This window comes from Parasteatoda tepidariorum, chromosome 3 (genome assembly GCF_982258835.1).
Source record: "Parasteatoda tepidariorum strain Cologne lab strain chromosome 3, Ptep-v5.0, whole genome shotgun sequence".
Taxonomy (NCBI): Eukaryota; Metazoa; Arthropoda; class Arachnida; order Araneae; family Theridiidae; genus Parasteatoda; species Parasteatoda tepidariorum.
The window spans coordinates 60,425,227-60,440,529 of record NC_141757.1 but is presented as its reverse complement, the minus strand read 5'-3'; the positions used below and the strand labels follow the sequence as shown (position 1 = coordinate 60,440,529).

The window sequence follows — 15,303 nt, the reverse complement described above, 5'->3', positions numbered from 1 at the left end:
TCAACAATCTTTTTTTTAACTACTAAGAAAATGATAAAAAAAAATAATAAATTAGAAAGATCTTGTTACTGTTTTTTTTTTCCGACTGCATATTTATTGCGTTGATTAAAGTATAAACCTTGAATCCGAATAAGCAAATGATTTTCCTCATTTAAAAAAAAACGACGAAAAAATTATTTTATTCTTATACTTTCATTTTGCTTAAAAATTTTAAAAAGCAATTATGTGATCCCATAAACCATTGATAGACACATTACATAAAAAAGAATTCGTAAAGAAGAGGACCTGCGTATCTTTCTATCCCTTAGGCTTTTGTCAGTTATTTAGGCAAAGAGGTATCCCCTTTCTCCAGAAAAAAGAATAGCAGTTTGAAAGATAAGTTTCCAAGAAAATTAAGATGTGTCTGAGGGAAAGGATTTCTAAAGGAGTACGAAAAGTCGTCAATTTCACCCATGTCTAATCGCATCCGGTCTCTATTTTAACAACGTATGGGCAAAGTTATGAGTAGTGCAGTGAAACAACAATTACCTAGAATTTACAATTTATTTTACTCATTTTTGTTGCTATTTCTTAAAAATAAATAAATAAAAACTAAAAAGTCAACTACAAAATTTTTTATTAGGCATTTGTAAATATATTTTTGACATAATTTAGAAAAAAATGTGACCAGACTATTTTCTCGACGAAACTTAAAAATTTTCCCGATGGGGGGGGGGGTGAACATGCCCCCCTACTAACGTCGCCCTTGTTGTGCTGAATATTAATAATTTTTTTTATCATTTTCTTGGTAAGTATTTTTTAGTTTTGAAAGAATAATTTAAACTAGAATTCAGCTATTCTGTTTTTAAGCTACATATTCAAATTCATATCGAGATCTTACAATTATAAAATTTTGATATGTGGTATGTTATCTAAAAGTAATGAAGGGATAATCTATGCATATATTATTTGAAAATAAAATTTTCAAACGAAGAACATTCCTTTTGGAATTCTGCGGATTTATAAAACAGGTGAGTATTATGATTTTTATAATAAAAAATTTGCTTATAAATAATTTTTTTTTTCTTATTTGATGATAGTTCTCTACAGAATGGTTTTTTACGTCTGATTAAGAACTATAAGAATAAAAAAAAAGAAAGAATATGAAAGTTTTTATTTCAATGTAAAGAATTCTTAAAATCGTTTTTATCCTAAGAATTCTTTATTTTACGTTTTTTAGTTTATAATTTTTTGATAAAAATTTTTGTCAAAATACTTTTTTTGAAAAATTAAATGGTATAACATTATGTGTTTATGTATACTTCCTGTATATTCTAATGCTTGAAGCAATATGATTCAGAAAAGTATGGAATAAAAATTCGGTACTTACGTATTAACGCCACCGCCGCTACAGATTTGGCGGATTTTAAGTGTCGTCAATCTACACTTAAAATTTTTGTGACAAATCATAAAATAAAACACTTAATTTAAAATCAAAGTAGTCAATCGGATTTCGGTGGAAAATGGGCCGATATCGAGATTAGCATAGATTCAAAACAATCATATCACCATATGAACTTTGATAAATAAGATTCTAAATCAATATAATGATAATAGATAGTTTTTTAACGATAAACTTTAGAATGAATTATTGACTGAGAAATGACGAATTTTTGTTACGAGGACGAATCTCTGTAACTATTCCGTAGAATTCTATCGTTATTAATTATCGGTTCTGACGAATATGGACGTAAAATAATTTTTCTATTTTTGAATGGGAGATTTGATCACAAACAAAACCAGATGTACAAACAATAAATTATGATATAAAAAAAAGAGAAGATTAATAATAAAAATGTTTTATCATCTTATAAATGTTTTATCATCTTTTCAGAAATAGGAAATGAACTTATGGTATCAATAGTTCATCAAAAAATTTGAAAGGTTTATACCTAAATGATGGCAATTATGTGGATAAAAACATTGATAGTATATAAAGAAATAAAAAGTATATAAAGAATATTTTCTGAGAAAAACACAATTTTTTACACAATTAATTCCATGGAAAAAATACAAATATTAATTTATTAGTATCAGTTGCAGAAATAGAGAACAATAGACCGAAACGAATTCATGGCTTCAATAATTTTTTATAAGGATCGAAAGTCGTATTCTCAAACAATACCAATGAAGTGAAAGTATACACAAAATTATACAAAAATAAAGAATATTTTTCAAGAGAGCCTCACCTAAGCCATTGTGGCCAACTCTATGGAGATTTACAATTTTCATGAACAACTTTTTGAATAAACTGTATGTTATGAAACTATATATATTTCTTTTTGTCATTGCCAATTAAAATTGTGTAATTTCGATCTCGCTTCGTGTGGAGTTAGATGGATTTAAAAAAAAAGCATATTTTTTCTAAACTTTTTTGAAGTAATAATTTTATCAAACAATTTTATTTTAAACTTTTTCAATGTAATAATCTTATGAAGCATATAAAAGAACAAAATTTTTTCACACGGTTGAAAATAGGTTTCATGAACCCTCTAGAGAAAAATGACCTCAAGGTGCTCATATAAAAACTCAACATAAATTTATACGAAATCAAAAATATTCCTTAAATAGAAGAGTATAACTCATAGCTGAATGAAAGATTTTTAAAAAATTTTTATTTCACGGATGACTAGACCGATGGGACCAATTAAACTTCTCTTGTTTTTTGTTGTAATTCAGAAAATAACTTATTGGAAATTTTAAGTATTTCTGACTTGTCATAATTTAATCCGATTTAAGTGCTACTTTAATCGTTCGGGTATTAGCTTTATAGAAACGTATACATAGAACCTTATTCCTAGTATAACAGGAGGGGCAAGAGTGGCTCGTTAGGTATTTTGGTAGGTGTCTCACAGCTCCAAGTAGGTTTAGGCATAAGGTACCTTTTGGAAAGTATTATGAGCCCCAGTTTCATTAAAAAAAAAGCAATTATAAGTATTATTTAGGGACAATATAATTATAAGTATTATTTATGGAGAAAAGTAAATTCAAGTATCTAAGAAATTAACAGATAAGTACGATTGAGAAGATGGATCGATCTAATGTTAAATATATTTATAACTCTTCTGCTGCAAACATAACTCATATTTAACTTAAAATTTTTCTCAAACTTCTAGGAAATATTCATTAAATTTGTAAGAAAAAATGCATCTGATTGTTTGTAAAAATTTCATATTCTTCAAAACAGTTTAAAAAAGTTTTTAGGATCAAATTGTAGCAAATACGCAATAAATGAATAAGAAACGTCTACAGGTAAATAAGAAATAGTGGATAGTCTTTGAAATGATTAACAGAAAATGTTACTAAATATATTGTGCTCCTTTTTGCTTCAGTTATTCTATTAGTATGAATTTTCCTGGACAAATATTTGTAAATTACACGTCCCATCACATGCTTTTCATTTTTTTGTGTTGCATTCATCTTATTAACTCTTATCTTTGACATTGAGTAACCTCAGAGTCCAGGGGAAAAAATCAAAACATTTGATAAAGATCTTTGATCTTTACAGAAAATATTATTTGAATACCTCCACTATTTTGAACTTTAATATGATTCAGAATGAAACTTTAATATGATGGTTTAGTACTCAACGCAGAAATAGTGATTTCAAGCCCAATAAAAGCAATACTAAATTATAAACAAAACTTAAACATTTTTTTATATGCAGCAAAAATGAAAACAACAAAAGGTAACCCATTTAAAGCATTTTCTGGCTCATTTTTGTGCACTTTGTTTTGGTTGACTATAATGAGCACACTTATTTAAAGAGCTAAGTACCTCAGTTTCAACAGGAAACAAGCTTGACTGTATATATAAAGGGTATAAGAATTTGTGTCAGAATAAATTAAGATTTTTTAAAAAGTTTATTCAACATGAGTATATACAAATGTATTTACAATTTATGTAAAAATATTTTCAAGAATAAGTTATGATTGGGCGTTCTAGTTTTCGCCTTGCTTTTTTCTTTTTCTTTTGAACGTTTTCCAATACTTCAGAAAACATAGATACCTCCTCCCGTGCATCAATTGCAACTTGTTGAAGATTGCTCACTACTTTTGCATATCCAATTTTATCCTGGAATAAAAAATAAAATAATTGCTCATCAGCAGTATATACAAATTTATACATATAATTACAGTAAACCTGAAACAATTTTTGGATATTAAAAATTTTCCTCACAATAGACGACTTCATTTATGGTAGTTAAAATAAAATTATCCTTTATAAACGTAAAGAAATTGGTAGCTTGCTTTATAAAGTCGCGTCACGTGACTAAAATTTGAAGATTACTTTCATTCTTTTTCTTTAGATGCCATAGTGTTTTATCCATTTCATAAATTAATTTATATTTTATATTAATTTCTAAAGAAACAACAATTTTTTGTTTCGCAAAAAAATACCACTAATGCACAGATGGTTAAAGATAAATAGAAAATACTGATAGATATTTCATAAGTAATACAGATCCACCTCAAGTTTCCTGTACAATAAATATATACATAATAAATATAGCTTTTACCTAGTGAATTAAGATAAACCACCATTAGAATAATGATATATAATAGTAATTTAAGCTAAAACAACATAAGTGTTTAAATGTGGAATCTCTCAATAAATTAGGAATTCTGATAGAATAAATTTTCAGAAAAAAATGCTGTTTTAATCCCCCCCCCTATATATTACATACAAGTGCTTTGGCTTGAGTGCTGTAATATGTAAAAAACGCCAAAGATCATAAAGGGGACTTGAAAAAAAAAATGATGCATTTCTTGAACACGTAATAGCATACCAGCTGATTTATGTAGGCAAAATTAATACCCAACTAAAAGAATATATAAAAAAAATTGCAGAACCTCCACTGAAGTTAGTATTCAAAAATGTTGTTTTAGAAGCCCCAAAGCTCAAAAATAGTGATCTAAATAGTATTCTCAGAAATTAATAACAGTAGCCTGAATAGTATGCTCTGAATTTAAAAGTAGCACAATAGGTAAAAAAAATCTAAAAAAGAGTAGAGATAATATACGGAGTGTTACTTAAAGATAACCCTAAATAAACTTTTTCAGGTTCTATATCATAAATAAAAACAAAAAGGTATTCACATAAGGGGTCGAAAATCATTATTTAACTGAGGAAAGAAACAAATCCTTACCAATTTCTGACAAATGACAGTACGGGAAGGCGAATGAAATAAATAGCTAAACTGATTTAATTGTTTGAGGAAACAAAGTGAAATTGACAAGGCAATTTTTAGAAATAGCTCTAAGTTAAAACCTTCAATTAACCCTGTTTCAATATTCTGATTTCCCTCGCTGCAATTAATTCAAAATCAATAGCGTTCTTTTTAATTGGAAATTAATTTTTGACTCATTTTTAATTTTGATAAGGATTTTAAAAACACTCATTAAGGTGGTTTTCCTGTAAAATAAGAATTCATTCTAGGCAAAGCTTTTGCAGTGTCGTCCTGTTTGAAATTTTGATTTAAAAAAATTCTGTTTCACATGCTCTTCAATCTTGATTGTGTGGCATGATGTGTATGATCAAATTAAGAATACTGGTATTTTTACACTGATTCTCTTGAAAATTAAAGTGATTTTTTAGTAATTTCCACATTACTACCTATATTTCAATATGATGCTAATGAATGCTGATATTACAAAACCCGAAATTTTAATTTGATCACAACTTACGAATTTTGAACTCTCTTACGAGATTAATTTGTAATGATTCAATAGTAAATCCACATAGTTTTCAGACTCTATTTTTCAACGGTTATTTATTGTTTTTTCAACCATTGCCTCATGGTTTTTTAAGTTTGAAATTTCATATTTTAGTAATAACTTTTTTGCAATCCTTAATGCATTGATTCCACTGTTGATCCACATTGTTTTCATAGTTCAGCCTTTTCCATGTGATTTTCCAAATTCCAATATTTTAATACCATGTTATTAAGGCGCATAAATTTCAAATTTGAGTGTTTACATTTTGACATGCTCAAATCGTGAAATTTCATCAAAGCTGTACAATATTTTCTGAAAGTTTTTCGACACTTATTATTTTTTTTTTCTCCAGACTATTTCCATGTGGTTCTTTAAACTCCAATATTTTAAATGCGATATTAGGACACTTGAATTTCAAATAAGAGCTATCACTTTCTTATGCAGTTAATTCATGACTATTCTATCCTAAATGAGCATGCTTTTTTTTCTATAATTTCTTTTGGCACTTATTTATCATTTCTTCCATGTATTACAATGTAATTACTACACGCGATTTCAAGACATCACTTATGATGCATTCATGCCTTTTTACTTTTCAGTGCATAATTTATTTTCTATTTCAGTTAACATTGATTTTTAGTTTCAGAGAAATGGCTTTCAAATTCATGTCATTTTACATTATTTTCAGCAGTTATTTTTTGGCTAGCTGCTTTTTTTTTTATGAAGTAGCAGCCATGGTCATCTTTTGATTTTCATAGAAAATAGTTACATTTTAGTCAAGAATGGAGGCCCTGGATTGGCAAATTTTTCTGGCATGCACAATCCATTGCCAAGTTACTGTAGTATGTAATAAATTTATAAAATACATTACCTTCATATGATGTACTTGACCAAAAAGCTTTTCTTTTAACTTTTCAATAACAGGCTGGAAATTTTGAGAAGTCAAAATCTGTCCAAAGTGGATTCTGTAATCATCAAAAAACAAATTTACATATTAATTAAAACTATTGTTCAACAAGAGAAACAAATGATGTTCAATTTTAATAAGATTTTGATTTTGCATTGAATTTAAATTTTTTTTCAAAACTTACTTGATGATATAAAAAATTAGAATCTAAAAAATTTTTAGATAAAGCTGAAAATTATGTATTCTACATTGTAATTATTGATCTAATGAAAAAAAAAACTACATTTTTTATGTAGTGTAGTAACGAATGCCACATTTTTTAATTCAACAAATATAGCATCCCTCAGAAGAAAAATGTAGTTCAATGGTATGCATAAGTTTCTAAGTTTTTCCAAAGAATGAAAAGTAATGGGAAGGTGGTAACAATGCATTATTGATCTAATGAAATAACAATACATTTTTTGTTTAAGTAAAGTAGTAATAGATTCCAACAAATATATAACATTCCTGTGAATAAAATATAATTTGATAGAGGGACGAAGCGATTAGTGAATCAGCCGAGTACCAAATATTCGCCAACTGAATAACATTTTTATTTTAAAAAAAATCAATTATAATCAGGGTGCGTAGCCAGATTTTTCAACAAAAAATAAGCACCTTTTAAGCACTCAAAAAATATATTTAATCACTCACTAAAAAAATATCATAATTAGGATCAGTGCTGTAGTAATAGAAATTATTTTTTTCTATCTTTTAAAGTTCTTAATTTATAAACATAAAATCAATAAAATTAAAAAACACTTTCAAAATCATGATAAAATAAATAGTTTCTGATAAATATTGCAGAGAAAATTGTGAAAATCATGCATTTTTTGTAATTTAGAAAGACAATCGACAGGGCAAAGAAAAAATCTTTTTTTAAAAGATAAAAAAGTTAGCACTTTTTACAAACCCCAAATAAAAAAAAAGCACTTCTAAATAACGTAAATCAAAAATAAGCACATTTAAGTACTTTTCAAAAATGCTACGCACCCTGATAAATACTTTTTTATGTAAAAAAGTTTAGTAAAATAATCAAAACTTAGATATATTATAAATATGGGGTAAGGAAAAAAAACAAAAATAGAAATATTTAAGATAAATAAAAAAGAATAACAGCTATTATAAAAAAAAACTGAAGTTGTAAAGTTAAAAAAAAAAAAAAAAAAGAAAATATGTGTAAAACATATTTCTAATAATGTATAGCAAACAACAGAATTTTAGAGTATTCTTAGTTAAATCTATTCAAATCATCTCACCCTCCCCCCCCAAAAAAAATCCCTGACCACAGAAAAGTGGCAGAATATGTGTTACATCCCTAATTTGATGGCATACTCAAGTTTTCACGTTCTTCAAAATGAAGAGAAATAAGGAGTTGGTAAGTATGCATCACTAAATAACTGAATTAATGCATCAATTGATCCCGGGCAAAGCATGGATGTTTTTTCATTCTTTGTACTATCTGTCCTTACTGTGGGAGCAATGTTGGCCCACCTAATATGGAGCCCCTGGAAAAGTGGCCAACAAATCTACCCTTCAGATGCCTGTATGACGTCAGTCATTCTCTAGTCAAGCACTGGAGAATATATATATATATATATCAATTGAACAATAAATTGTCTGAGCAAGTGAACTGGTGAAAGCTAAAGAATGGTTCCTGGGTATTTTTAATTTTTTTGGAGGTATATGTAAATTTTGAAAATATAGTAAAAAAAAAGGAAAATTGGTACTTACCTTACTAAAAATGACGTGCATTTTTCACAAAGTTCAGTCTCCCAACCTTTATCAGTAAATTCAGACAATATTCTCAAGAAATCTAAAACATAATTAAAGGGTAGGTACATCAAAGCACCCTCCAGTTCACTAGAAAAAAGGAAATTAAGGAATAAATAACAATATGAAAAATCACACAGTCAATGCTCGATATAACTACCCTCTTGGTTTGAGCAAAAATGATTGTCATAATGTGATGTTGTTGTATCGTGAAAGCACAGGAATACTGTTAGTATTAACTCATAGATAAAAAATACTTGGCCAACTTGAACAAAGAATTGTTTTATTTTTTTTATCATATTTTAATAGCAGAAAAAGTTGGTACTAAGGCAACTTTTTCTTTATATTAATATATCGTAAAAGTGAACTTTAAAATAATACTTCATAGGTGAAAAAAGTATTAAAAATAATAAGCTCTGCTAGGGGTGCTATTATCGATAAATAACATACATCAAGATAACTAAAAAAGTCACATGTTTCAACTTTAAAAGAAACCACACAATATGACTGACATAGCACAAGAAGAGTGAATACAATTTCTAAATACGAAAAGCATTATTGATAAATTTATTGTATTCCTTTAAAATGATAGTCATAAGCATTTTGAATGACCATAAATTATCACCTCTTAAAATAAGAATTAAGGGAATCATGTAACTCTTCCAACATTCAAAGTGTTTTACATTTATTGTGTGGTAACATTGAAGAAAATAATGGTTTTAACAATTTTGAAACTTTTTCTGAAACAAATGATTAATCACCTGAATATGCTTCTCAATGTGTGATTTTCAAATCATCTGAATATGAATTCTAATCAGAGATTTTTAAATCACGTCCTGAATATATATGTGATGCGTTTTTTTAATTGCATGAATATAAACCGCAATCCGCGATTTTAAATCAAGTGAATGTAATTTCAAATTGAACTTGAGATAGATAGGAAAAAGGGCGAAAAACAAAGTTTTTTCAGCCATTATAAAAAGCAGCACTTTCTGAGAAAATGCAGAATTTTTCTTTTATTAATTGAAGAAGAAGAAAAAAAAAAAAAAAAAAAAAAAAAAAAAAAAAAAAAAAAACAGAATTCCGCCAAAAAGCGAAAAAAACTCATCTCTGTTATAATGGAGGTCTAATTAAAGAACAATGATTGGATTGCAAATAAAATAAAATATAAAAAGAAAACAATGAATCACACTTTTGTACCTTGATTTAACTTTTACTATAACTTTTCTAATGTATTCCAGAGGTGTAGATGCACGGTAAGCTGTCAACAAAGGATGAGCAGCTGGGATGGGAAGCTAAATAAAAAGTTTAAAAAATGCATATTTTAGAAATGTACAAATATGAAAAAGAGTTTTCAATTATTATTATTGATTTAAAATTAACCTTTTTTCCAACACTTTTACATTCCAGCTCAAATTCTTCAAGTTTTAAAACTTCTGATGAATAAACTTTCAAAGCTTCAATTAACTGATCAACCTATATGTGAAAAATAACTTATTATATATAATTATTTAAAAATTCATAGATAATATATTCATGAGACGCCCGGTGGCTGAGCGGTAGCGCCTCGCGCTGTCGTGCCACAGGTCCCTGGTTCGATCCTTGGGCCGGGCAAGGTTGACTCAGCCTTTCATCCCTTCAGTGGGTCGATAAATGAGTACCAAGCATGCTTGGGAACTAAACACTGGGGGTTCCGCGTTCGGCTGACCACCTGACCGGAACATCTGCTCCTGCACCCCAGAGTCCAAGGTCAAGAAAACTGAGATGGGCACAGTAGGCCTTGGCCCTCTATGGGCTGTCGCGCCACTGAGTTTAGTTTTTAATATATTCATGATAATTATATAATCATGATAATGTAATTATTTGTCAAATCATTTAAATTTAAATAATACTACAGTTATTTCATAATACAACAGTTTGCTCAATAATAATGACTTGCCTTATTTTCTCAGTTTAGTGGTTACAATTGCTGACAGCCAAGAAAATTTAAAAAATTAGAGGAAATTTTTCAAGTAAAATTTAAGGTCAAACCCTGTGAAACAGAGGTCTAAGCTTTAATGTCTGACAACAAATGAGTTTAAATTTAATTCACAGGAAAATATTAAAAAAAAAAAGTCTAGTGAAAGGAATCAGTATCAATTTTTGCAAAAGTAACTGTAATTCTGCAACTATCTTAGGATATTATTTTTTATTACTAAAAAGAGGACCATTGTTGGACATTTCTGTAGTTAACTAAGCCAACATAACACACACAAAAAAGTTGTTGTTATATCAATAATTTCTAGATGTTTTATTTTAAAAATAAGTAAAAAATTTCAATAGGATGATAACTTGAAAATAACAGTAACAAATCATTAGTAGTACTAGAAATACTATATTTCACTGTTTGAAACATTTTTAGAAAATGTTTTGTTTTGGAATGCTTGTTGCATGTCCAATAGAACAATCAAAACGACATTATTATTTTAGTAGAAAATAGATTTAGTCAGTACTTTTAGCTTATTTGGAGAACCCTTAAAATAATTCTTCAAAGGTTTAAAATGTTTTCTCCTTTTGTTTTTTGACATTTTAACAATTGAATAGCAGTTCAAAGTAAGTAACAATCAAATTAAGTAAGTGATGGTTTCTTTCATAAATTTGTTTAAGATAATCACATGTCCTAAAATTCAATGAAAAAAAAATAAATTTCCAATTTTATTAAATAGAAATGTACTTAGAAGTGGATATTTAGCATTAATAATACCAGTACCAATGGAATTTTAAACTAGTTCTGTTCTAATTAACATAATTGTTCCTAACTTTTGAGAAGAGCACAGATACATCAAGCAATTAAATAAACGTCTTAAATTTTTACAAATATAAGTTAGGTGAATCTGTAACATATATTCAGGAAGTGGTTAAGAATTTATTGTTCGTTTTGATAAATTTTCAATTAAGATGTTTGTTGCTTAAAGGAATAGTCTATTTAAGAAAGCTAAATTCCAAAGTTTATAAATAAAAAAACCTTTTATTCTATAGCATAAAATACAGATATGCAGAAATCCAAAAGCCTGCCAACGCGAAACAATTTGATGTTCTCGAATAAAAAGATTTTCAGAGCTTTAAGTTAAAAAACATTCGATAAAACTCTTTACATGTAACTAAACATAATGAATTTATAAATTTTCTTCTTAGATACAGTTATGCATAAAATATGTTTGAAAGTGCCAGGTCGGCATTGTTTTCCTCAGTGTCTGAAAACGATTGACAATTTGAATAATGAATTTAATAGTAAACAAAATATTAAGAGGTGTAGCATTAGGTGTGCTATGCTGATCACTATTTTCTCACAGAATTTCAAAATTAGTAACAAAGTTCCTCAACAGATGGCACAGTTAACTAAAAAATAAGGTATAAAACAATAATTTCAAAGTAACCATCATATCAAATTGGCACAATCTGATTCTGGAAATAAAATTAACCGTAAATATTTCTGTTGGGATGGTCAAAAACATAACACGAAAAAGATTTCAGCTAGGAGCACCAAACCAAGAACTGAAAAAAGGCCCACCTACGGCTATCTAACTACTAAAGAAGTCAATAGCACCATCTGTTGTTCATCACTAATTTTGAGACTTGGGGTGGTTTTGAGACTAGCTTCCTGAGCAAAATGCAAATTATCCAACAAATTTAATTTTCTAAAGTAAATTTTTTTTTATTGGTTTCTCAAATTGCATTTTATAGTTGTACAGTATCTTATATTGTAAAGTATTTGTATAGTATTTTATATTTATAATTTATTTATAATTGTATATTTTTAATGGTTTCTCAAATTGTCTATCCTTTTTAGAACACCCAACACCTTCTTACTTGCATTACTCTAAGGAAAATAAATAGTTTCACATATTTAATATTTTAAGAAAATAAATGTATATAAAAGAATAAGACAATGAGCAAGAGAAATAGAAAGTTAACGGAATTCTATACTACTTATAAAAAAAATTTGAAGTTCATAAAATAAAATAAAAAACATAGTAAATAAGTTAAAACTTTTCTAAGATAATGGAAAGAAGAGTAAATAATCTAAAAATATTTATTCTTAACAAAATAAAATTATAATTTATATAAAATAAATATATAAACCAAATTAGTGTTTTGTAAATTATATTAGCAAGAAAGAACACATTCAAAATTTTTAATACATTTACAATTTCTACTTTTGCATTTATATAAAGCAAAAAAAAAAGTTACTGAAAATTACTTACTGTTTTAATAGTTTCCTCTGACTTCATTCCTGATAGTGCTACCTCTTTATTAACCTCTCCTGGAATCTGGGAAAATGAAATTTTCTTTGTTTAAAAAATATAATGAAAAAGTTATGGTTTGAATGATATACTAAATTTAAAAATATTGCAAAAAATTAATATTTTTAATATTATGTATAGTAAATAATAAATTTATTGCTTTTAAAGTTCCAATCCAATCGTTATATATAAACAATGAAAAGTAACATAAAAAATCAAATTATATTCAAACAATCCAATCGTTTCAATTTGAAATCAGAGTAAATCTTTTTAGTTTGGGCCATTATTAACAGGATTTATTGAAAAATATGCAGTTAAGTAAATGATTTTAACTCTAACTTTAAGTGATTTGACAAAGCGCATCCTTCATGCTACTGTTTGCATAAAATTAAGTTGATGCAAAATTAATAAAAATTTACAGAAAAATTTATACTAACTGGAGGTAAATCCTCAGTTGCCTCAAGATCTTCCTTTTCCTATAGCAAAAAAATAAAACACATAAGTCATTAAAACAAATAGAATTTATTTCTAAGAACATAGTTAAAACATATATTGAAGCCCACAATTCACCTCTTCTTCTTGCTCTTCTTGCAAAACCAGTGGCTCTCTTGTCTTATTCCACAATCGTAAAGATTTGTCACGAGAAGAAGTCACTACAAACGAACCATCAGGACAAACAGTTATAGCTGTCACTTCATTCTGGTGGCCCTAAAAAATTAATAATAGCACTTAAGTTTATGATTTCAAATTAAAATCAAGTATACAATATATACTATCCATTTAACAGAGGCAGTATATATTCTTCAAAATATATTGTCAAAAATCCTTAATCAAAAATTTATGTATAGTGATGCAAACTAATCATGCGAATATGAAAAAGTTGCCCTCTTCTGGTACTGTAGAAAGAAAATTTAAAATCAGACATAACCAAAATATTAAAACCTGCCATTTAAATTGCAATGCTTGGGAATCACTTGCTAAGTATTACTCTGAATTTTCAAAATTAACTAAATAGGTTTTAACCTAAAATATTTTAAAGCTAGAAAATTAGAATTAAAAATAATCTGTATTTCGCTGCATGGTTTCTTCAACTGAGGACTTATCTTAATCGTTACGTCCCTGCAGAGCCGGATAATACCTTTCGTAGGCCCTAGACACAGAGCCGGATTATACCTTTCGTGGGCCCTAGGCATAGCCGTTTTTGGGCTCTCCCCTCTTTTCAAAATATATGCTAAAATTTTCTTGCATATTTTTTTAACATTTTTATTAATATGAATTTTAATTTACAAATTTGTTTATCGAACTTTATCTGCAATACCGACATGCTGCCGATATTGCAGTTGCATACCTGCCAACATTAGAGAAATAAAATAACGGAGATTTTACTAGCGACATTTTTAGGCTACAAACAGTTATGATACTTCATTCATAAACAGGTAAATCAAAAAGAGAAATGCTAAATTGGGAATAATATAAGCATTAAAATTCAATGCAGTATAGAATAGATGTATAAATCTTAGTCTAAAGATTTTTTTTAATAATTATGTAAACTAAAAATATCAACATCTAAATAATTTTCATATTTTTAAGCAACTTTTATTTTACAAAATTTTTACACATTCATGTTGCGAACATAGGTAGCTGATTTAGCTTTGCCTAAAAATTTTTTATCAAAATCCTGTTCATAACAACAATCAGATAAATTGCTCTTCATTAACAGTAAGTTTTCTAGCTTTTCATCTGAAAGTGAAGAACGAAATTCAGTTCGAATTTTTTTCACTTTGGAAAAAATTCTTTCACACTCTGCATTACTATGCGGAATGCATAGGATCCCTAACATGGCATCTGCAGTGTTTTGAAATTGTTTGGCATGCAGTTCATTCTTTAGTTGTCCAATTGATACCCACAATGAGTCAATTCTCTCCTCTTGTTTTATACTTTCAGGAATTTCTGTAGCTTGGAGAGTAGCAAATTCTGATTGAAGTTTATCAATTTCTTCATCTACATTTTTACTTTTCAGCAAAATAGGAAATTTATTAAGAAAGTATCTAACTGAAGAAAATGAAGAATTTTCAATGTTCTCAAAATTGCATATTTCAGCATGCATTAGAACTTCATCCCTAAACGGGAACTTGTGTAACATATAATCACACATTGTGATGTAAAACTGTCGTACATATTTAAAAAAATGTGTTTTCTCTTTTACAGTTAATTCTTGTACAATATTTTTTGCTCTTTCGCCTATGAGCAAATCATCATCTGTTCGCTGGTTCTCTGAACAGTGATAAGCCACAGTTAATATATCAGTACTCTGTTTCATGATTATGGCCTTAACAAATTTGCTCAAAATCTCCTTAAAAAATTCTATTAGCATTTTCCTTAATTTGTGAATAAGGGGAGCTTGTGTCTGAAGAGCTGTATTAATTTTATCAAAGATTGGATTGATATATAAAACTAAATAACAATAAGCCTTATTCACATCAGATGAAAGAAGATAAAAAAGTCTTTCTGGCCTTGATAAAAACATTTTGTTATCATTAGTTGA

General features: G+C 27.8%; 1 protein-coding gene across 1 annotated transcript in view; it reads right to left on the bottom strand.

The window, feature by feature from the left end:
• Window positions 1-3,883: 3,883 nt before the first annotated feature.
• LOC107439747 (WD repeat-containing protein 3) overlaps window positions 3,884-15,303 on the bottom strand; it is a 38,093-nt gene continuing 26,673 nt past the window's right edge. Inside the window, exons 18-25 of the mRNA XM_043044320.3 lie at window positions 13,329-13,466; window positions 13,196-13,234; window positions 12,720-12,785; window positions 9,859-9,951; window positions 9,676-9,770; window positions 8,437-8,565; window positions 6,628-6,721; window positions 3,884-4,113 (exon numbers count right to left, since the gene is read on the bottom strand). Of these exons, the coding sequence (XP_042900254.2) occupies window positions 3,955-4,113; window positions 6,628-6,721; window positions 8,437-8,565; window positions 9,676-9,770; window positions 9,859-9,951; window positions 12,720-12,785; window positions 13,196-13,234; window positions 13,329-13,466 (813 nt within the window). The 3' untranslated portion in view covers window positions 3,884-3,954. The remainder of the gene's footprint in view (window positions 4,114-6,627; window positions 6,722-8,436; window positions 8,566-9,675; window positions 9,771-9,858; window positions 9,952-12,719; window positions 12,786-13,195; window positions 13,235-13,328; window positions 13,467-15,303) is intronic.